General features: G+C 36.9%; 2 protein-coding genes across 5 annotated transcripts; one reads left to right on the top strand and one right to left on the bottom strand.

Annotated features, from left to right (window-relative positions):
• Window positions 1–1061: 1061 nt before the first annotated feature.
• On the top strand, window positions 1062–11188 carry chaf1a (chromatin assembly factor 1, subunit A (p150)). Of its 3 annotated transcripts, none has more exons than XM_027169803.2 (16): window positions 1062–1227; window positions 2502–2552; window positions 3183–3784; window positions 4155–4205; window positions 4308–4552; window positions 4636–4696; window positions 4839–4907; window positions 5086–5303; window positions 5692–5866; window positions 5989–6069; window positions 7454–7549; window positions 7662–7905; window positions 8662–8803; window positions 9209–9515; window positions 9824–9905; window positions 10334–11188. In XM_027169803.2, the coding sequence occupies exons 2-16, from the start codon at window positions 2504–2506 to the stop codon at window positions 10435–10437; spliced, it is 2526 nt and encodes an 841-aa protein (XP_027025604.1). In that variant the 5' UTR covers window positions 1062–1227; window positions 2502–2503; the 3' UTR covers window positions 10438–11188. The 3 variants fall into 3 exon arrangements, with proteins under 3 accessions (XP_027025604.1, XP_027025603.1, XP_027025605.1); XM_027169802.2 differs by having other exon boundaries at window positions 1168–1467; XM_027169804.2 differs by lacking the exon at window positions 1062–1227 and adding an exon at window positions 2293–2311.
• Window positions 11189–11306: 118 nt separating this feature from the next.
• ubxn6 (UBX domain protein 6) lies at window positions 11307–18779 on the bottom strand. Of its 2 annotated transcripts, none has more exons than XM_047809502.1 (11): window positions 18562–18779; window positions 17051–17202; window positions 15647–15711; window positions 15422–15550; window positions 15244–15341; window positions 15070–15145; window positions 14909–14993; window positions 13901–14120; window positions 13631–13761; window positions 12884–13032; window positions 11307–12789 (listed from the first exon to the last, which is right to left on the bottom strand). In XM_047809502.1, the coding sequence occupies exons 1-11, from the start codon at window positions 18642–18644 to the stop codon at window positions 12664–12666; spliced, it is 1314 nt and encodes a 437-aa protein (XP_047665458.1). In that variant the 5' UTR covers window positions 18645–18779; the 3' UTR covers window positions 11307–12663. The 2 variants fall into 2 exon arrangements, with proteins under 2 accessions (XP_047665458.1, XP_027025606.2); XM_027169805.2 differs by having other exon boundaries at window positions 17051–17205; window positions 18562–18778.
• Between the last annotated feature and the right edge of the window lie 2963 nt (window positions 18780–21742).

Genomic DNA, 21742 nt, shown 5'->3' on the forward strand with positions numbered 1-21742 from the left:
CACTCTTTTTCTCTCTCTCTCTCTCTCTCTCTGAGTAAAATATACTCAGAGATGGCAAGCAGAATGTCAGCTCTTAAACTTTGTTGTAGGTCAGGCAAAGATGAGCATTTACATCACCTGAAAAAATAAAATAGAACAAAGAGGCTGCAATGATGCAAAAATGGTGACAGCAATGATGAAATCCAGGATTCTAGTGGACTTTCACTTTTACAAGAAAACGGCGAACTTGATGATATTTGAGAAAATCTGGTGCATTAAAAATGCACTCTGCTCGGTTTTTAATGATGAACTGCATTTTGCACAGAGCATGTCTTAAGAACATCATGTACAATTTGTTTTTTATAGTTTCATACACAAATAACGTAAATCTATTTTATTTATCTATTTATTTTCAGTAAGTTTTTTCCTGCATTAACCTAAATTGAACCTTTTATTGGTCATGTTAAAAGCTCTGAGTAATCGAAATAAATGTCTTTGTAAAATCTAAAATCTATCTCTCTCTCTTTCTCTCCCTCTCTCTCTTTGTCTCTTTCTCTCTCTTTCTGTCTCTCTCTCTCTCTCTGTCTCTCTCTCTTTCTGTCTCGCTCTCTCTCTCTGTCTCTCTCTCTCTCTCTCTCTCTCTCTCTCTCTCTCTCTCTCTCTCTCACACTCTGTCTATCTCTACCTCTGTCTCTCTCTCTAGAGTTACGGTTCAGATTAACCAGGACAACAGGTTTAAACCATTGTTGTTATTACTGTAAAAATAAGTTACACGTATCATCTTAATATGTAATAATATGTTGTGTGCTTACAATATCAACATAAATCGATGAATTTAAAGTCCCTGTATTGATGTGATTTGCTGATATCATTAATAATTGTACTATACATGAATTAAGTTTATATATTAATGAAGATAAAAATAAAAGCCTAAACTAGTAAATAAAGGTGTCATTACAAATGTTTTATATTACTTCAGTTATATTTGTTTATTTCATGGACCAATGCACGTGTAAAACCATATAGAGTTTATTTCTTATTCTTGTTATAAAGAACGCTTTAAATAAAACCAGTGTAAACAGTGTTGTACGGAGGCGTGGAAAAATTCGGTTTCCGTCTCCGTCGACGGCAACCAATCAGCGTCGGCAACAGAGGCTCGCGGATAAGCTCCCGCCAATTCTGACTTGAGCGCGAGGGAGTTCAGCGGGGATGTGAGGCGGCGCGAGGAGAAACGAGTTACAGCTAAAAGTCAGTCTGAGAGAAAAACTCACACGCCGTAAACACGATTATTGTTTATTTACTAGTGTAGAGTCAGTTACGGTTCCCAGACGTTCGCTGGATGTGAATAGTTTCACTGCTTCGTTTTTATTCACACCTATTTGTGTGTTCGTGTGAATTTTCTCCGGTAAAGTAACCGAATGGTGGCGGTGAAGCTCGCAGCCGAGGACCGTTCAGCGTCCGGGTCTTTAGTCTGCGCCCCCCGGAGAGGTCCGAGTGCGACTTATTTACTGACATGTCTATATATTTTGCGCACTTCATGTTGTTTTGATGTTTATTTTTGTCCTAAGCTAGGCTAGGCTAAGCTAAGCTAGGCTAGTTGACATTTAGCTTCTCGCAGCTAGCTTTCTTTAGCTCTGTTTGGTTTGAACTGTTAGCATGTAGCTAACACAGTAGGTTAATGACCACACGGCGGCGCTGGTCTTTCAGTCTAGTAACTAATTAGTAGTAATAATAATAATATTATTATTATTATTATTATTATTATTGTGAGTAGTGAACAGTGATCGGTGAGTGGTGAGTAGTGAACGGTGAGTGGTGAGTAGTGAACGGTGAGTGGTGAGTAGTGAACGGTGAGTGGTGAATAGTGAACGGTGAGTGGTGAATAGTGAACAGTGATCGGTGAGTGGTGAGTGGTGAATAGTGAACGGTGATCAGTGAGTAGTGAACGGTGAGTAGTGAAGTTATCAGGTCTTGGTGAGTGGGTCTTATTTGGCCTTTGTTGTGTACGCTGCGGTACTCGGAGCGCAGGCCGGAGCTCCGAGCGCTGGTCTCGGCTTCACTGAATGGCGGGAGAGCAACAGACATCTTAATAAAGTTTAATTTAACTCTTTCACCGTCGTATTGTTTGGATGTTAAACGCTATCGGTTTCATGTACGGTGTTGTGTAAACAGTACATGTTTAAAGAGTGTTTTCTGAACTGCGGTTCTTAAAGTAACTGAAGCTAAAAGGTCAAGCCATAAAAATAAATGCGTTCGTTTTGTCTTGTTTAGTTTAGTGTCACCGGCTGGAGCAGAGCTGCTTGGATCACTTCTTTGTTCAAATTATGGCTCGGTACATAAAAACGACTAGTTTGTTTCTTATTATTTATCATCGTAGATGTTTTGTACGTGACATTTGTGACCGAGATTATGAACATTACAGTTTCTGGAAGTTTGAAGCAGTAACTAAGAAACTTCTCGTTCAAAGTGTTTGTGTTTTTTTTCCCCCCTTCTTTCTACTTTTTTCCTCCCCCTTAACACAGGTATGGATTGCGTGGACAAAGCCAGCACTGCCAACAAGAAGCTCGTTCAAGGTACCTAAAATGTTAGATTAAAATCAGTACTAATAATGTTCACATGCAGGCAGTTTAACCATACGTTTTTAACCATAAGCAATCAAAAGCATCTGTGAGTTGTGGGGTGTCCATGATGTAGATGTTTTTGTTACACTAGGGAAAATCATCCACAGAGAGTTTTCACTTTTCAATACACTTAAAAAAAATAATAAAAAAAAAATCCACCAATAGTTAATGTAAACACAGATCTAATGTTTTCTTTTGGTGGAAAATTCAAGACCACAAAACTCTGTGACTCAAATACATAAATGTTTGTTGTACAAAATTTAATACTCTGTTTTACTTTTTGGAATTGTAAACTTTAAATGCTTTGTGTGCTTTTTAACATGATCCGTCTTAGTGATTCAAATTAATTTTAAAATCTGAAATAATATGAATCTTTTAATTGTATTCACACACTGAATTTAATCATGGCTACTTGTCTTTTTATTTATTTTTATTTTCCCCCATTTTACACACGGGACAGTAATCAGTATCAAATTGTTAAACAAACCCTATAGCAAAGTTTGAACATTCATAAGTGAAAGGTCTAACAATATTCATTTACATGTACATTCTCTGATTTTAATGTATTTTGCCATATTCCAGCACGCCTTCCCTTCAAAAGACTTAATCCGGAACCCAAGGAAACCGTGAAAACCAAAAGAACCAGAACCGCATCTTCTGCTCCTCCTACCCATGAATCCAATGCTTCTGATGGGGAGAATGAAGTTGATGCTACCTCTGCATCCCTGCAACCAAGACCCGCTCTGAAAAATGGCCGCGGGCCCCTTGATGGTTTTATGAGACGCACAAAGTGTCCACCAGTTAGTTCTGCTTCTGTTATTGACCTAACAGAGGACTCAAACTCAGCTGATGTCAACAGAGAGCCTTCTGCTCCAGCAAATGCATTATGTCCTACAGACAAAGCTGCAAAAAATACCCAAAATAACACAGAGACAAAAGAGCCAGAAGCAGCCTCTGCCGTTCCCCTGTCGTCAGATGAAACTATGGAAACTGATGAAGCTGAGGACAGTGTTGCTCTCCCACAGCTGGATAGCACTCTGGAGTCTGACACTGAGGAAGATCAGAAGCAGCAAGAAGAGACTGAAGAGAGTCAGGAGAATGAATCTCTGCTGTCTACCAGCTCTGTATCACTGGTCGAGAGTTCACCAGAGCCTAGCAAAAGCACACCAACCACTCCTGCATCAGTGAGTAGAAAATTAAGGAACATGTGCAGAACAGACATTACAAAGCCAGCCAAATAGCAAAACAAAATTCTTCTGTGTAACGTCTGTTCTTAAATGTGGCAGATTGATTGTCGGTACACTATTGCTAGTTAAGTTTATTATTTGCTGTTAAGTCGTGCAGTGTGGCTAGGTTGTAATGGGCATCTTTGTTGAGACAGACAATAGGACACTTAACACATCATGGCATATCATATGTGCTTCAGGAACTTTATGATTTGCATTATTTAAAACTATTATTTACTTCGTTATTTACTCTTAAAATGACAGTTCTCAAAAATCCTAAAACAACAATTCAGCTCCATGCATTTTTAAACTGTTATTTCTTTCATAGGTGCCAAGAATGAACACTGGGCAAAAAAAAATAAAAAGACGCTCACTTAAGGTAAAACTTTGATGTTTTAAAGTATATTTGTAAACAAAGACTGTGGGGGAGAAAAAGCAGTTCAGTTATTTTTCTTTTAAGACGTTTTACTGCAAATCACAGGCTACTCAGGAACTGGATGAAAAGCAGCGTGATCGAGAGGAGAAAGAGCGGCAGAAGCAGGAGGCCAAAGCTGCCAAAGAGAAGAAGAGAGAGGAAGCACGGAGACTGAAAGAGGAGATGAAGAAAGAAAAACAAGAGAAGAAAGAAAAGGAGGACCGGGAACGGCGTGAGAAAAGAGAAAAACATGATAAAGAAAAGGCAGAGAGACAGCAGGCAAAGGAAGAGCAGCGTAAAGTGAAGATCGAGTGAGTCTAATATAGAATGCAGTCTTTTATTTATTTTTTCATTACAGAAAACATTTTATTGATCATTTGTGTGATTTATGTAGGGCTAAGCTTGAAGAGAAGAGAAAGAAAGAAGAGGAAAAACGGTTGAAGGAAGAGAAAGAGGTTTTTTTTTTATAATAATTATTAGGACATTCTTAATCTGATTTGTAATGTAGGCCTCAACCTTTGTGTGTTAGTGTTTTGTTTTTTAATTGTTTACTTAAAAGTTTCAATTCAGTCTGTCTTTCCTTAACCTCTTTTCCAGAGAATCAAAGCAGAAAAGGCTGAGATCACTCGATTCCTGCAGAAGCCCAAGCCTCAGTTAGCACCAAAGGTAAAATACACAACCACATTTCGTGGACATGCAAATTTTGCATTTCTAAATCATTCTAAGTATTATTTTACTATTTTTTAAAAATATCTTTAGTCATTTTTCTAACAAAAAATCATGGATTTATGTAAAGTAAAATACAAATATTTTCTGTAACGCTTTAAATATCATTGTGTTACAGACTCTGGCATCAGTCTGTGGGAAGTTTGCACCATTTGAAATCAAAGAACATATGGCATTGGCACCGCTTACTCGGGTGCAGTGTGGAGAGGCAGTTCTAGAGACACTAGATCGGTACCTGATAGAACCAGACGCCACTTTCGACTGCTTAAAGGACTGGATAGCGCATAAACCACGCAAGTCAGGACCAACCAAACCCAAACATACAGACACACTGAGGTTAGTTCAGACAGAATTTGAACAAAATGGAAGAATGAACTAGCAAGTGTTGGCAAATAAAAGCATTTGCCAAATCCTCAGATCACAAGATTGAACCCCTGCTATGCTACAGCCATCTCTGTCTGTCAGCCGACGGTTGGTTGGGGTGCAAATATCACATTTTTGATGCAGAAAAAATTAGATTTATTGACATATCTTAATTTGTGATTTTGAATCCTGCAACTTCCCAGTAACAATTCTTGTACAATTCCTGCTGTTCAGTTAGTAAGTTAGTTAATGAGCAGAACCTTACACTCAATTAGGGTATTTGTGGTATCATTTCGTTGAAGTGTTGTTTTTTGTGTTTTTTTTTTTCACAAATTAAAACTTTACTTTGGTTTCTGAACAGAGACTGTGTGGTGGTTGATGATAGTTGCCCAAAAACAGAAGGTGTTCCTGACCACAAACGTTACGGACGCATGAAGCTACTTCATTTTCATGAAAATTATCGTCCTGCTTACTGGGGCACGTGGAGCAAAAAAAGTACACACATATCACCTCGCTGCCCTTTCAAACGTGACAAGGTGAAATCCTCTGGATTTTAATAGTCATTATCCAAAAATGGATGTTTACTAGGACTTGCCTGTAACATACATTTCATCATAGAGAGTAAATTGAAATTATTTGTACGTACAATTTGTGTTAGGAGCTGCTTGACTATGAGGTTGACAGTGATGAGGAATGGGAAGAGGAGGAGCCAGGAGAGTCCCTGTCACACAGTGAAGGGGTGAGGGATGCTTCTTCTTTTATTATACTTATTTTGTAATTTTTATATATATATAAGCCATACTGCTTAATTGCCTGCTGTGGTGTCAGATAAAATACAAACATCTCAATTGATTAGTAATAACTTTGTCATTGCAACACCAGGATTGTAAATATTTGGCATACATTATATTTATTGATTCTATATATTAGATTTACTTATTACTTCTGTGTAAAGGAAAAAGCATTGTGGAGCAGTGTTGCTTTCGATGTACAGTGAGCGGGGAAAATTAATTGATCTGCTGACAAAAAAAACCCCACATCAGCCTATAATTTTAAGGTTTATTTTAAAAGTGAGAGACATTATAAGAACAAAAAAATCCAGAAAACGCACTTAAAGTTATAAATGGCATTTATAGTACTTGGTGGCAAAACCCTTGTTGACAATCACAGAAGTCAGACGTTTCTTGTAGTTTGCTTGGAGATGTTTGCAGATACAAATTCAGGAGGAAACCTTGTGGTGCTGAAGGATGTTGGTCCTTCACCGAGGAGTGTTACCAGTCGTTTTCTTGACTATGGTCCCAGCTTCCTTGAGATCATTGACAAGATCCTCCCATGCAGTTCTGGGCTGATTTCTCACCATTCCTATGATCATTAAAACTCCACAATGTGAGATTTGCAATGAACCCCAGACCGAGGTAGATTGACACTGTTTCTTCCATTTGCGAATAGTTGCACCAGCTGTTGTCACCTTCTTACCAAGACGCTTGGTGATGGCCTTGTAGCCCATTTCATCCTTGTGTAGGTCTACAATATTTTCCCTGATATCTTTGGACTGCTCTTTGGTTTTGGCCATGGTGGAGACTTTGGAATCTGATTGATTGATAGCTTCTGTGGACAGGTGTCTTTTTTTTTTTTTTTTAAATATACAGGTAACAAGATGAGATTTGGAGCACTCTCTTAAACCTCTATAAAAGACACCTGGGAGCCAGAAATCTTGCCGAATTTGATAGGGGAAAAAATGAGTTATTTCACTCATTAAAATGCAAATCAATTTCTAACATTTTTAAAATGTGTTTTTCTGGATATTTTTTTTATTCTGTGTCTCACTGTTCAACTAAACCTACTATTTAAAATTATAGACTGATCTTTTCTTTGTCATTGGGAAAACGTACAAAATAATTTTTCCCTCACTGCAAAATAACTTTTAGTTTGCATTTTTAGAATACTCAACAACTCTAAGACCTCCAACTTTTACACTAGGATAGTTCTGCTCTTTACCTGAAAATCTTCCCACATGTATTTTGTTGTATTTAATAACTACAGTTTGTTGGAATATGGCCTGATGTGATGAAATGATAGCAATAGTGATGAATCGATGAATGACTTTCCTGCTTTTTTGGCAGGATGATGACGATGAAGGGGATGATGATGATGAAGATGATGGCTTCTTCGTGCCCCATGGTTATCTTTCAGATGGAGAAGGAGCACTTGAGGATGAGGTACAAAAAAAAAGCAGTGTGGGCAGAAAACTGTCATATTCCTGTATGTGTATGGAAAAAAATAATAATTTGCCAGAGAAGCATCCTAAGGTCTGTGTGTGTGTCTGTGTAGGAGGGTGGTGACCCTGAGAAGCAGAAGGTGCGTCAGAAACTGAAAGCTCGTGAGTGGGATGAGCTAATGGCTAAGAGTAAGCTGAGAGTGCTGGAGGCAGTGGTGAGGGGCTGCATGTGGGAGGGAGAGGATCCTCTTTTAGACATGCTGCAGCCCTACGCGGTTTGCATGATCGAGCCTCTGAACAGTGAAGAACCCAAAACACCTGAAGGAAACGCCTCACGCCAACAGAGAAAAGACCACTGTGAGTTTACTGCATGTGTCTACTTACGCTCTGCTCTTGCTCCAACCTGAATGGATAGTAACTCTTTGGAGAGTGTAATCACTAACTTAACTTTTAGACAAAATGAGTGCAAAACAACTTTAGACAAACAAAGTTTAAACAGCAGAAAATGGCAGAGTATATTAAGTAGGGCTGTCAGTCAATACATTTTCTTAATCAATATTAATTGCATGCTTTCTGCTCAATTATGTGTATATTTAGTCAAATTGAAATTTCATGAAAACCATAACTGTAATTCTGTTTAGTTCAAGTTTTTATTTATTAATCTCGGCTTGTAGCAAAAAATGAAATGCATACGTAAATACTTTAAACCCTCAGTGCAATAACAGGACTTCACAGGTATATTCAAGGAAGGAATCAAGGTATAGGAATAACCAAGGAAGTTTTGGTTGCTAAATTTTTTAAATGATTGGATGAAGTCGTATTTCTGTGATTATTTAATTCTGCTGAGGCAAATTTTGCATCCATTACACCCTCGGTAGTTCAGCGTTTCCACTAAAATATCTGGGAGTATTTTAAAATGAATTATTTTTTTTCAAGACTATTAAGACTTTCAATTTGTTTGAAATATTCATTTTCTGAATTTGCCTACCTTATATTAAGCAAGAAGCAGTAATACGTTTTTTAAAGGATAGTATGTTTTAGATCCTGATGTCTTAATATGAAAAGTCTTTATTTCAGCTGTTATTGGAATTTAGTTTTTCTGTTGTATCTCAGGGCTCTCTCAGCTGTTGCCTTTGTTGCATGGCAATGTGAACAGCAGTAAGGTGATTATTTCAGAGTTCCAGGAGTTTTGTCGCCAGCAAAAACCCTCACCAGCTGGCAGCCCACAGAACTTTGCCGACACTGTTCCCCCCAGGTGAGCCATACTACACTGCTGAAAAATTAGTTGTCTGCTTGTCACTTTTTATATATATGTGTGTGTGTGTGTGTGTGTGTGTGTGTGTTTTTTTATATATATATATATATATATATATATATATATATATATATATATATAAATTTTTTTTTTTTGGGGCAGTTATATAGCATATAAGGCAATGGCCTGTGCCATTCTTGCTAACTTTCTTACAACTTGCTGTACATCTCTAGCCAAAGAATCACTAAGCACTACTTTTAGAGGTAGAATTGTAAGACTTGGAATTGTTATAATTATACATGCCATTAAACTAGAAATATGTTTTGGTAGTCGTCATGTAGATATTTTTCCTGATTAAAATGTATTTATTAGGTTTTAAATTGCTCTTGTGTAATGTTCACTTAGGATTCAAGTCAAGCGTCTCATGAAGGAAAATGCTGTATATGAAAAGCGCTCGACTTACAGGCGGTCCTGCTGGTATGTTCACCCAGACGTCCTGAGTCGTTTTGGCCAGGAGGCCTTACCAGTCCCCTGTCAGTGGACCTACATCACCTCTGGAGCACACTCGACTCGTGATGAGTCCACCTCGGGGTTACAAGGCTCCTCACCCACTGCATCACATTCCACCACCACCACTCCCCTCAACAAGAGGAAGATTGTCAGTAACCAGTCCATTACAAAGTACATGAAGAAATGTGGAGAACCTGAGCAGGTGGAGTGTTTTTGCTTTTATTAAAGAGTAGATATTGATGTAAGGATAGATTAAATGAAATATGACGACAACAGCAATATTACTAATCATAATCATAGTGATCACGCTGATGGTGATTATTGAAATACAGATATTATTATATACAACACAATGACTGTTATATTATAAGATATTATATATATATTAGTAGTAGTAATAGTATTTATAATGCATATAAATAGCATTTATAATGCATTAGTCAATAGATAAAATGCTTTATGTTGTAAATGTGAAAACTTCTAAGCTGACGCTTACTGTATATCTTTTAGGCTGAAGCAATTGAAACTGATGGCTTTCAGGCAGACACTGAGGATGATGATGATGACTGCGTTATTTTGTGTGAGCAATCCGGTAAGTGCAAACCTTCAAGCACATATTCTTTGCTGAATATAATGACCGTATCTACATCTATCAATAAGCTGGAGAAGAAGTGATACTAGTTTTTATGTAGTGACTTTATAATTGAATAGGGTTTCTTGAGGCTAATATTCAGCATGTTATTGAATGATTTGATAAACCAGCAAATGCTTAATTTATATATTAATGTCTGACTGTGATTACTTACATACAATGTGCATTGTTTGATTTGCAATTCAGTAAAATGCCTTTTTTTAATACTAAAGAATAAATTCCATTCATACCTTGAATAAAGAATGGATACTAAATGCATAAAAATGTACAAACATTAAAAGGGCTAAAAATGAAGGCAGGTCATCTACACTAAATGGTAGTCACTAAAGTGTCACTGACCGTCTTTCATTGTTGACTTCTTAATCCAGGATCTTCTGAACAGAACAGCCAAATCCCCAGAACAGAAACCAAGAGCACGGAGGCAATGGACACTCTTCTTTCTCTTCCCTGCCCTACACCAGCTACTGCCTAAGACACCACTTCTGTTCAGTGTCTGTTTTAACTGTGTGTATGGGGGCTAAAAAACCTAGGCTACAGTTACAGGTAATGCACAGTATTAAAGGTCCTTCAAATAAGCAGTCATGCTATTTGTCAAATGAGAGCTGCCTATTAGTTCACTGTAACAGTCTACTACTGGACGGGGTTCAGCTCTAATAAGGCCTTTTTCAACAAGAGGCAGCTATCTGTGGTTTATTATTGGTGGTTGTGTATAAACCGTCTAGGTTCTGATGGTCCACAGTGGCCCAACACCTCAGCACACGATTCTGGACTCACAGCTCAGTGCAAAGCCCCATTAAAAAAAAAATCATACAGTTTATATATATATATATAAATATGTTTTTTTCCCCCAGAATACTTGAACTGGTTTATCTCATTAAAAATAATGTTTTTTGAAAAATGTATCGCACTTTTATGTCTTTACTAGTCATTTCCACATCTTGGTGCCTGCCTGGCTGGCAGCATTTCTGTGGAAAAAAGAAAAAGACCCAACACATGCTGTTTTCTCCTCTAAGCTGCTATACACAGTGTAAATGATATTTAAAACCTCTACAATGTGTAATGTTTGATAATGGTTTAGAGGTCCCAAAAATTGGAGGGGGGGATTAGGCACTAGTTTAAATGCCATGTTAATGTTTTGATTCTGAATCTCCAAAATAACATCTATTTGTTGTTGTGATGGGTGTCTTACAATAATTGTTTAAATAAAGCATTATTTAAAAAGCTATTTGTTAAGCATAAACTGATGTAATATCGGGTTATACCGAAGAATACTGCAGTGAAGAGTACAGTGGAGTTCAGTGCTTTGATATAAATACATTATTCATGAAGTGACCACTGTGATAATGCTTCCTTATACTTTATTTCAGTTATTTTTTTTAGGCAAATGCAGAACAATGTGATTTATAGCACATGAAAAATTAGGTGTTTTCTATACATTATATTTTTATTGTCTCATAACGGAAAAAAACTAACAAGCACGTTCCATACTGTGGTTGAGAAAATACAGGTAGGGATGCATTGATATACTAGCTACCTATACAAGCGCATTACATATCTGGTGTTCATGTTTCTCTCATGATTTACTCTTTTGTGAGGAGGTAGGCTGTTGTCCTGTTTTCTGGAAAGGGAAAAAATGTTTTTCTAGAACAGACAAAATGTTATTTTTAAAATTTGAAATGGAGACTTGGAAAATATGTTAGACAATTAAAAAAATGAAGTCAAGCACATTTGTTATCGTTTGTCAAAAAAGGGATGCTGGAGCTATTTCACCGCATTTTTTTAAGTGACCTAAAAAGTGCTTAAATCTGTTTCATGTGAATTTATTAAAAATAGTAATAGATGTACATTCACTATCCACTTTAATAGGATAAACGATTACCTTCAGGCAGTTATCTAATCAGCTAGTGCTTCAATAATTCAATAAATGCTCTCTTCAAACATCAGAAAGAAGAAAAATTATTTCTGTGACTTTAACTGTGGCATGATTGTTGGTACCCAGTAGGCTGGTTTGGGTATTTCAGAAACTGTTGATCCCTTGGGATTCTCACACCAATCTAAAATGGGTACACTCACCCAAACTGGGCAGCTGACTGGAAAAAGGCTGCTATTCTTTTTTTTTTCCCTGCTCCTAATATTCATCCAAGTTCTGATTAGCCTATTACAATGATGGCCTCCGATTCTTGTTCTTGGCTTGCAGAGTGGAAACCAATGTGGTCCTCTGCAGTTATAGCCCATCCATCTCAAGGTTTGATGTTTTGGGTATGTTGAAATGCTGCATAAATTTGTAGTTCATGTTTCTAACAAAGTGGAGAGTAAATGTAATCTCTTGTAAAAGATAAGTTGCAATGGACAGCTACAGTTTAATATGGACAGCATCACAGTGCAATAGAAATTTTCATTCTTTACAATACGAATAACAACCTTGAACACGCTGTTGAACATAAATCCTTCTCAAACGATCTTGTCAATAGGAAAAGATGAACATTGTGTTGTGTTAGCGCTCCTGACCAAATGAGTCAAGCTGCAGCAGTACTGACTAAATCTTGTGAATGTTTCCTATCCTTTAACACTATCACCATCCTGATCACTGAATGCAGGGTGGTGTGTACTTCATCAGGAAAAAACAACCACAATAACAGCAGAGTGACTACAGGAGGCCCAGGCAGGGTAAGCAAGAGGACTGTGGGGCAGTAGGTGTTCAACTCAAGGTGTGCAAATTCTTAAGCAGTTCTGGCTTCAGCAGAGAGCTGCTCTGTCCTCCAGCTGCAGCGATGTCTTCTTGGACTGCAGAGTCCCAGGAGAAGGTCAACAGAGCTGCAGGGACCTAAAAGGAAGTCATAATCCATCAATTGATGATCAAACTATTATTGAAATGACACGAAATTATTTGAATTATTGATTTCTTATCGATAACACACAAGGTTGCATTCATTTAGTGCCAATTCCTCATCATCCTTTAGTTTTTGACTTCCTGGTGCAACAAGCTCAAATGGCTGCCAGCCGTCCTCCAGGGAGTCACGCACAAATTGGTACAACACTGCTGCCTTGTCCCATGCCCAGAAAGTGCCTGTGTGCATATGATAAGCAATTAAAAACCACAACAGTAAATCTGATAAGTTCACTATGTTCCAACCTGATATTAGAAACACTAAAAAGGGAAAATATCTGCCTTAACAAAAAATAAATAAATAAATCATGTGCATCACAGTGCAATAGAAATTTTCATTCTTTACAATACGAATACCACATTGAACACACTGTCGAACAGAAAATCCTTCTCAAACGATCTTGTCAATAGGAAAGGATGAACGTTGTGTTGTATTAGCGCTCCTGACCAAATGAGTCAAGCTGTTGACTAATTGCTGACTAATGTTGTGAATGTTTCCTATCCTTTAACACTATCACCATCCTGATCAGATAAGGTTGCTGATTTGGTAACATATTTGTTACATATTTGTCTTCTAGACAAAGTCTATTGTAGCTGTTAAATGTTCTCTTCTGATTGGTCAGAAGGCTTTGATTAATATTCTACAGGGTATCACAAATTTCTCCATTTCTCAAACTTATTTCTTTGTCATGCCAAATGTGTTCTATTTATATGCAGTAACCTTGTGGAATTAAAAAGTAGATATCTGAGTTTGCCTTGCAAACACAAGACTGCTTACCCTGTAGTATGTTCCCATCTGGTAACCGAACTCTTATTAGGGCATAGTTATACTTCTTTCTCTCCCTTTGCTCGTCTTTTTCCCGCATGGCTTTTGTTCGTAACATGGAATTCCTTTCGATTAAATCGCTTCTGAAATACAGAACAGATTTTAACAGCCATTGGCATGCATTTACGTCTATTTACGCAACTTACTACAGCATTTAATAAATCATGCTTCATTCAAAAGTATTAAAATCTGTGTTTGAGAGAAACAGGCTCCTTTTCATACTTAAGCTGCTGCTCTCGTTTCAGCTCCTCAGCAGTCAGGTTGTAAAAGTCTGGTGGCAGCTCGAAGTGCATTGCATGCTGTGAGGGCCTGAAAGCTTTGGCCTGGCGGTCCAGCTTGGCCCGGATGGGTTCTCCGTTCTGCAGCTGCTCCTTCTTTACCTTCAACTGTTCCAGAGCTGCAGCATCCTGCTCAGCCAACACCAAGAACTCTTCTGTGTTCTCTGAAGAAAGCCAAGAGAAGCATGCGTAGATCTTACTCACAACCATTTATAATTATTTCCAGTTATTATGTAGTCAAATGTTTTTTATTATGGTAGCAGCTGTTCAGCTAGTGAAGGAAGATTCTGAGCTAAAACTGCACAAGCACTGTATAGCCATTGTTCCACCTTCAACCAAAAGCTGACTACACTAATGTAAGTGTAAATTTATTGCTATCAAATCCTTCCGAGCTGTCAGGGTGTAATTTGAGTTTGGGCCAATGTTATTCATGTCAAACACAGTCTACAATTCCAAATCTTTAGGCTAACATTACAGACCATCAATGATTTGAACTGTTATGAACCAATTCACAGTTAACAGGAGACCTTCAGAATTATTTTCCATTTAAAAATCATATTCACATCTTTGATCTTTTCAGGTAAAGTTAATAAATTACTTTTGCACTCCACATTACTAATGTATTCACATTAGAGTACAGTATTTCTGTATCTCATTTCACCAAAATGACCAACTGGAACTTGAGTGTGGTGTGTTTTTTTTTGTTTGTTTTTCTAATATCACTCAGCATGGTTGACTTGTTTCACACGTCCAAGTGTCAGTAGAAAAGTATTAGTAATAGCTTCTTTGGACGTCCCATCCTGCTCTGATCATCATTAACTGACCTCCAGAAAAAAAAAGTACAATGAATAAGGAAGGAGTGGGTATGAGTTGGTCAGTGCCAAACAGGGAGAAATGGGTTATAAATGACACAAATGTGATAATCAGTATTCTGCAGATTATATTGGCTCACCTTGCCCATCCACTGGTAGCATAGTGCTCTCAAACCCCAGAGCCTGCAAGAACTCCCTACTCCCCTCGATTACACTCACCTTCTCCTGATGGAGGGAAATAATATAAAGAATAAACTGAATGTGTGACATATTACTGACATTTTTTTTGTCTCCTACTTACCTGGAACACTTTGTTGCTGACTTTAATCCTCCTGTACTTCTCTTCTGTTGGATTCTTACAGATATTTTCGATGTACCTGAACGATAGATTGAACAATGTATCATGAGATAAAGGCTTTTCACAAAATATGAAAAAAAAAAGAGAAAAGAAACAAACACCCATTAGGATGCTCACTTGCTGATGATATCGACGGCACCCTTTACTTTCTCTCTGTCTTTGTTAAAGGTGTGAACCATCATAACAGAAGCCTCCACTGGATTTTCTGAGAATTTCTGCAAAAATTAAACAGTTAAAAGTCTCCTATATAACAAGTCAGACCAGTGCTAATCGTGATGTTTATAGATAAACCTACCAGAAGAATGGCCTCCTTGATGTGTGTCTCTCTCTCGCTCTTCTTTAACGTTTCCCCAGTCAGAGGGCAGATGAAGTACACTCCAGACACAGAAAAACATGCAGCCTCATTCTCTGAAACACGAGAACCCTGGAAAAGCCATAAGTCACACGCGATCAGTATAATAAAACCAAATAACCAAGTACCTCAGGACTTGCGGGTACAATACTGTAAATTGCTTCTTGCCTCCAAGTCTGTGCTTTTTTGTTCCACTGCTGTGGCTGCAGCCTCTGCCTCAAGCTCCCTCTTTACTGAAATAGACAAAAATAATCTTCTTTAATCTAACTTGGTAGAAGTTGATCCTGTTTAATTCATTCTTTAATGAGAGTACAATATGCAAACTAACATAATAAATGACAGTGGTGCAATCATAGTTACTGTTACCAAGTTTATTTTTTTTCTGCACATGCTGAAGTGTTTTATTCCTTTTATTTTGGGGTGAATGTGTAATTATATTTTTGTATTCTTTTGAGAATGACACATGATACTTTCCATTCACAATAAATTTACTACATAGCCAAAAGTTTGTGGACAACACTTAAACAGAAACTTTTCCACAGTTACATTACAATTTCTCTTTATTAGATGTAAGAAGCCCAAACCTGTTTCAGTATGACAATGAACTGTGCACAAACTCTGTAAAATCATGGGCTGCTAAGGAATAACACGAGCAGCCTGACCTACACCCTACTGAACACCTTTGGAATGAATTTGAATGCTAATTTAATGCCTTCGTGCTTGACTTCACTGCCCAGTCTGTTGTGTTCTATTGACAAAATGGTTATGTTTAGCACTGCTAACAATCAATCCCAAGCAGCTCTGTTTACTAAGCAAGGCTTTATTTCATGTGTTAATGAAGTGACACATGGATTACATAGTGATCTGGGATGGACTTAAAGCTACAATAGAGGAACAGTAACAGCTGTCAAACACATAATATGGAGATTAAAAGCATATTAATATGAATAAATAAAAAAATACTATGCATACTTAATTTTTGAGTATGCATACTATGCATTCTTTGAGTCAAGAAGCAGCTTTTATCATTTCAACCATATACAGCTTGACTTCACTGCCCGATCTGTTGTGTTCTATTGACAAAATGGTTATGTTTACAGTGTGTACATTACATGAGCCACTTTTTCCATTATCATAAAATGACATTCAAAAAAAGGGACTGAATGCTGCACTCATGTTTCCCCCCAGGCATTTTGGTAAATTGTTTCTTGACTCAAATCTAGTCCAGGTTTTTACACTGTGTTCTTTTCTTACAACCCTCTTATATGATGCACTCTGATAAGACTGGTACAATTATATATACAGATATATATTAGCTGATTTAGTGAATTGAGAGCTGTGAAAGACCTGTGAATAAAGTGAAATTTAACTTGACTTTAAACCTTGCTTCTCTTTTCATACTGTAGCTGAATTATAGTCAATAAATACCAACTTGAGTCTAACTACAAGCTGACTTGTTATTTCATAGTAAAAGAGACACCCAAGAACACCCCTGCCCCTGAAAAACACACACAAAAAAATAGTTGCCCTTTAGCAGTGATTGGTTAAAAGAGTAGCTGAAGAGTAGTTCACCCTGGTTTCTGATGGTATCCTGTGATGTGTATGGTCCAGGTTTGTGCTGCTGCTCGATCCTGGCCAGAGCAGCAGCTCCGGCTCTCTGTGCACTCTCATTAGGGGCAGAACGAGGTTTAGCCTGCTTGACTATCTGCCCAACTGGAGCTTTACTGCTAAAAAGACATCAGAACATTCATCAGGGTTGTAAAAAAGTATAAGAAAAGTGGAAGCGAAAGTGGAAACTTTATGGATTAAAAATAAATGAAAATTATCCAGGTGGGATTGAACAACGCCTCAAAGAAATATTCCACCCTGAAATACATGAAATACGTTTACACCAAAATGTCAGTGATGTATTTGTTGATTATGGTGGTCATTTGTTTACCGATGGTGTTTTTATTATTCCTGTTTGAAACTGGTTTGTTTACTTAGTTAATTTGTTTAATCTTCAACATACAGCTGAGGAGCTTGTAAAGAAAAGCAGGTGAGAGAGGCCTCAAAATAAAATCAAATATAAATCCAATATAAATCCTGGATAACACTGAAGATCACACAGTTCTTGTTATAAGGATTAAACGATGTTCAGAATGGATTATTTAGGGACTATAGGTTCGGCTATAAAAAGTCCAATATCTTTAAATATAAGATCCTGTCTTTCACCATGAAAATTATTATCATCATCAGAATAAATCGAGTTCAGCCAACGTCTTGCTCTGTAGCATGTTACACTAATTTGATCACTGCAATATGATCAAATTAGTGTAACATTTCCACTATATAAGGGAAAATAAAGCAAGTGACTAAGAAAATGAGTCATTATTTATTCTCATTGCACACAAATGAAAATAACTGAAGTTAGCAGTGTTTTATTAATGTAGATGTCTGATCATATGATCTAACAATCAATCCCAAGCAGCTCTGTTTACTAAGCAAGGCTTTATTTCATGTGTTAATGAAGTGACACATGTACTACATAGTGATCTGGGATGGATTTAAAGCTACATTAGAGGAACAGTAACAGCTGTCAAACACATAATATGGAGATTAAAAGCATATTAATATGAATAAAAAAAAAAAACACTTTGCATACTTATTTTTTGAGTATGCATACTATGCATTTCTTTGAGTCAAGAAGAAGCTTTTATCATTTCAACCATATACAGCTTGACTTCACTGCCCGATCTGTTGTGTTCTATTGACAAAATGGTTATGTTTACAGTGTGTACATTACATGAGCCACTTTTTCCATTATCGTAAAATGACATTCAAAAAAAGGGACTGAATGCTGCATCATGAAGCTTTTATCATTTCAACCATATATAGCTGTTGCAGTACACAGTGAAATGAGACATTTCTCCAAGACCATGGTGCTACATAGAACAAAGACAGAGCTAAGGATGAATAATCATGTAATCATACAAATCATGTATACATATTTTTAAGCATGTATACGGTTAATGGTTATACATGTGAAACATGTCTTCTACGTGAAGTGAAGTGAAGTGAAGTGAAGTGAAGTGAAGACATACCTGGTGTCATCAGTGAGTTTCTTTCCTGGTCCTGCTGTTTTAAATTTTACATCCTTCTTTATGTCTTCGAAAAACTTCTTCATTTTTAGTGAGGCGATGTTAATACAGAAAAATAAACGTGTGTCTGCACATATAAAGCCAGCCAAGTACTTTGTTTACATCTACAAGAGGAGTATTGACACTACGGACAGGAAATAAACCGGACGCGATTTATTACTGTGTGTTTGCGACCCCTAGCGACAGGGATGTCTAATTACATTACAATACTACTACTACTACTGCTACTGCTACTTCTACTACTTCTACTACTTATACCAACTTATACTACTACTACTACTACTTATACTACTGCTACTGATCCTACTACTACTACTACTGATAAGTCTACTAAAGGTGGTAGAGCGTTTTCTTATTTAGCTCCCAAACTTTGGAATAGTCTTCCTGATAGTGTTCGGGGCGCAGACACACTTTCCCAGTTTAAATGTAGATTAAAAACTCATCTCTTTAGTCAGGCGTACACATAATACATCCCATAATATCATGCACCAGTACATCAGACCAGCACATTTTTATGAACAGCAGATATGTTAATCCCTTTCCACTGCTTCTCTCTTTGTACCCATCCCGAGACATTCAGACATTGTACCAGCTCCCAACGTCCTCTGTGGGACGAAGCCTTTGGACGTCCACTGAGCCGAGGCCGACTCTAAGAATCCTGAGACATCTCCAGTTAGACTCTGTGGTACTCAGGAGATCAGAAGTCCTTGAACCTTACACCAATACAACATTTAACTGACTGTATATTACAATCACACCCCAGTGTCACCCATATGAGGATGGGTTCCCCCTTGAGTCCGGTTCCTCTCAAGGTTTCTACCTTTACCAATTTAAGGGAGTTTTTCCTTGCCACTGCTGCCTGAGTCACCTCAGTCTTGCTCATAGGGGAATAAATACATACACACTGTGAACTATATACAACTAATAATAATCTAGAATTTTTATTCTGTTAATTCTTATTTCTTTTATTATTCGTTAATTCCTTTATCATTAATTATGTATACCTTCTGCTCTGTGTTTATGTTCTGTAAAGCTGCTTTGAGACAATGTCTATTGTAAAAAGCGCTATACAAATAAACTTGAATTGAATTGAATTGATACCAACTTAGACTACTACTACTGCTATTTATACTACTACGGCTACTTATAATACTGCTACTGCTACTTCTGCTACTGCTACTTATACTACTGATACTTATTCTACTGATACTTATACTACTACTTATACTACTGCTACTTATACTGTACAAACTTATACTACTGTTACGTATACTACTGCTACTTATACTACTACTAATTATACTACTGCTACTTATACTACTACTACTGCTACATATACTACTGCTACTTATACTACTACTTATACTACTACTACTTATACTACTGCTACTGCTACTTATACTGCTACTGCTACGTATACTACTGCTACTTATACAACTACAGCTACTTATAATACTGCTAATTATACTACTACTGCTACGTATACTACTGCTACTTACACTACTACTTATACTACTACTGCTATGTATACTACTGCTACTGCTACTTATACTACTACTTATACTGCTACTTATACTACTACTGCTACTTACTGTATACTACTACTGCTACGTATACTACTGCTACTTATACTACTACTGCTACTTATACTACTACTTATAATACTACTACTGCTACTTATACTACTAGTACTACTAGCATACTATTAGTACTACTACTGCTGCTACTACTAGTACTACTATTATAATATTAGTTGTCAGTTATTATTATTGTTGTCAACAGCATGAGCAGCTCAGTGGTCAAATTGTTGTACTACTGATTAAAATGTTGTGAGTTCAAATCCCAACACGATCAAGCTGCCACTGCTGAGCCCTTGAGCGAGGCCTTTAACCCTCCCTCAGCTGATCAGTTCTATACAAAAAATAAATCAGTCCCTCTGGATAAGGGTATTGGCAAAATGACATATATGTAAATCTGAAATCATAAAGTGCTATATGTATAAAGGTTTACTAACAAAACTTAAATTAGTGGTTTATTTACCATGAAATCAGTGTAAAATTACTACAACCCATCACAAGATAATTTAGTTATTAGCTTGTTTGACAGGTCATTTGGATTTAATAATTCAGTCATTACGATACAATAAATAAACAAATACAAATCTTTAGGAAAGTCTTAACAAGTTTAAAAGTGATACAAGTCAAACTGATTTGATTAGAAGAAAATATGTAAATTCAATGTCAGCTAATGTGTTCTCTTATTGGAAAGGGAATTAAAACACAGTAAATAGGCTACAGTAAATAGGCAAACTATTTTGTGCACATATAAATAACAAATATGTTTCCAATAGTTTAATAATGTTTGTAAAAAAACAAACAAAAAAATGTTGTTAAAATAAAACTGTAATGAGGAAGACTGCATCATGTGTGATGCACACTGCTGTTATTTGAGGTATATATATATATATACTATATAAATTGCTAACCTGTCACATATGCTATATATTTATTAAGTCCGTATAGCATTGTCTGTAAACTAAATCGATAGTTTTATTTATGTTTGTACTTTTGAAGCGTGTGCTAAACACACTTAGCCAATAAACATGATCAATTCAAGTCAAGTCACCTTTCTTGTCACATTTATTGTGATTCTGATTCTGTGGTATTTAAACTTTATATTTAAAGGGATCGTGGCTGCAAACTGTTTGAGGACCCCCAATTAGAGAACCAAAATTATTCAGTAAAAACCTAGATTTCACACTAAACAGAAGAGTGCATGAACCAGCACCCCTGATAATGTATGTATATGAAGTTTATTTGTTCCATGTAGTAGTACCATGGGTTGTGTGGTAGCCTAGTGTTTAAGGTGTTGAGCTATCAACATGTACCAAGGGGAAGGTTGTGAGTTTGATCCCAGGTCCACCAAGCTGTGACTGTTGGGCCCCTGAGCATGGCCCTTAACCCCTTAGTTGCTCAGTTGTATAAAATGGGATAATGTAAGTCGCTCTGGATAAGGGTGTCTGCCAAATGTAGTTGTTAACATTAGTTATTGTCCATTTTGGAATAGATAACCTTTTGCTCTCACAATATGAGAGTTTTTTGTGCAATACAAGAGTTTTTTGTGA

Source organism: Tachysurus fulvidraco, chromosome 2 (assembly GCF_022655615.1).
Source record: "Tachysurus fulvidraco isolate hzauxx_2018 chromosome 2, HZAU_PFXX_2.0, whole genome shotgun sequence".
NCBI classification, from domain to species: Eukaryota; Metazoa; Chordata; class Actinopteri; order Siluriformes; family Bagridae; genus Tachysurus; species Tachysurus fulvidraco.

What these genes read in the sequence shown, in the direction of transcription:
- chaf1a (XM_027169802.2), top strand. Translation starts at nt 1,398, where the DNA reads ATGGTGGCGGTGAAGCTCGCAGCCGAGGACCGTTCAGCGTCCGGGTCT. An exon ending in GCCGACACTGTTCCCCCCAG is followed by an intron (nt 8,804 to 9,208) that starts GTGAGCCATACT and finishes ATGTTCACTTAG; the next exon opens with GATTCAAGTCAAGCGTCTCA. An exon ending in AATGTGGAGAACCTGAGCAG is followed by an intron (nt 9,516 to 9,823) that starts GTGGAGTGTTTT and finishes TATATCTTTTAG; the next exon opens with GCTGAAGCAATTGAAACTGA.
- ubxn6 (XM_027169805.2), bottom strand. Translation starts at nt 18,644, where the DNA reads ATGAAGAAGTTTTTCGAAGACATAAAGAAGGATGTAAAATTTAAAACA. An exon ending in TCAGCAACAAAGTGTTCCAG is followed by an intron (nt 14,994 to 15,069) that starts GTAAGTAGGAGA and finishes TCCCTCCATCAG; the next exon opens with GAGAAGGTGAGTGTAATCGA. An exon ending in GCTACCAGTGGATGGGCAAG is followed by an intron (nt 14,121 to 14,908) that starts GTGAGCCAATAT and finishes GGCTTTCTTCAG; the next exon opens with AGAACACAGAAGAGTTCTTG.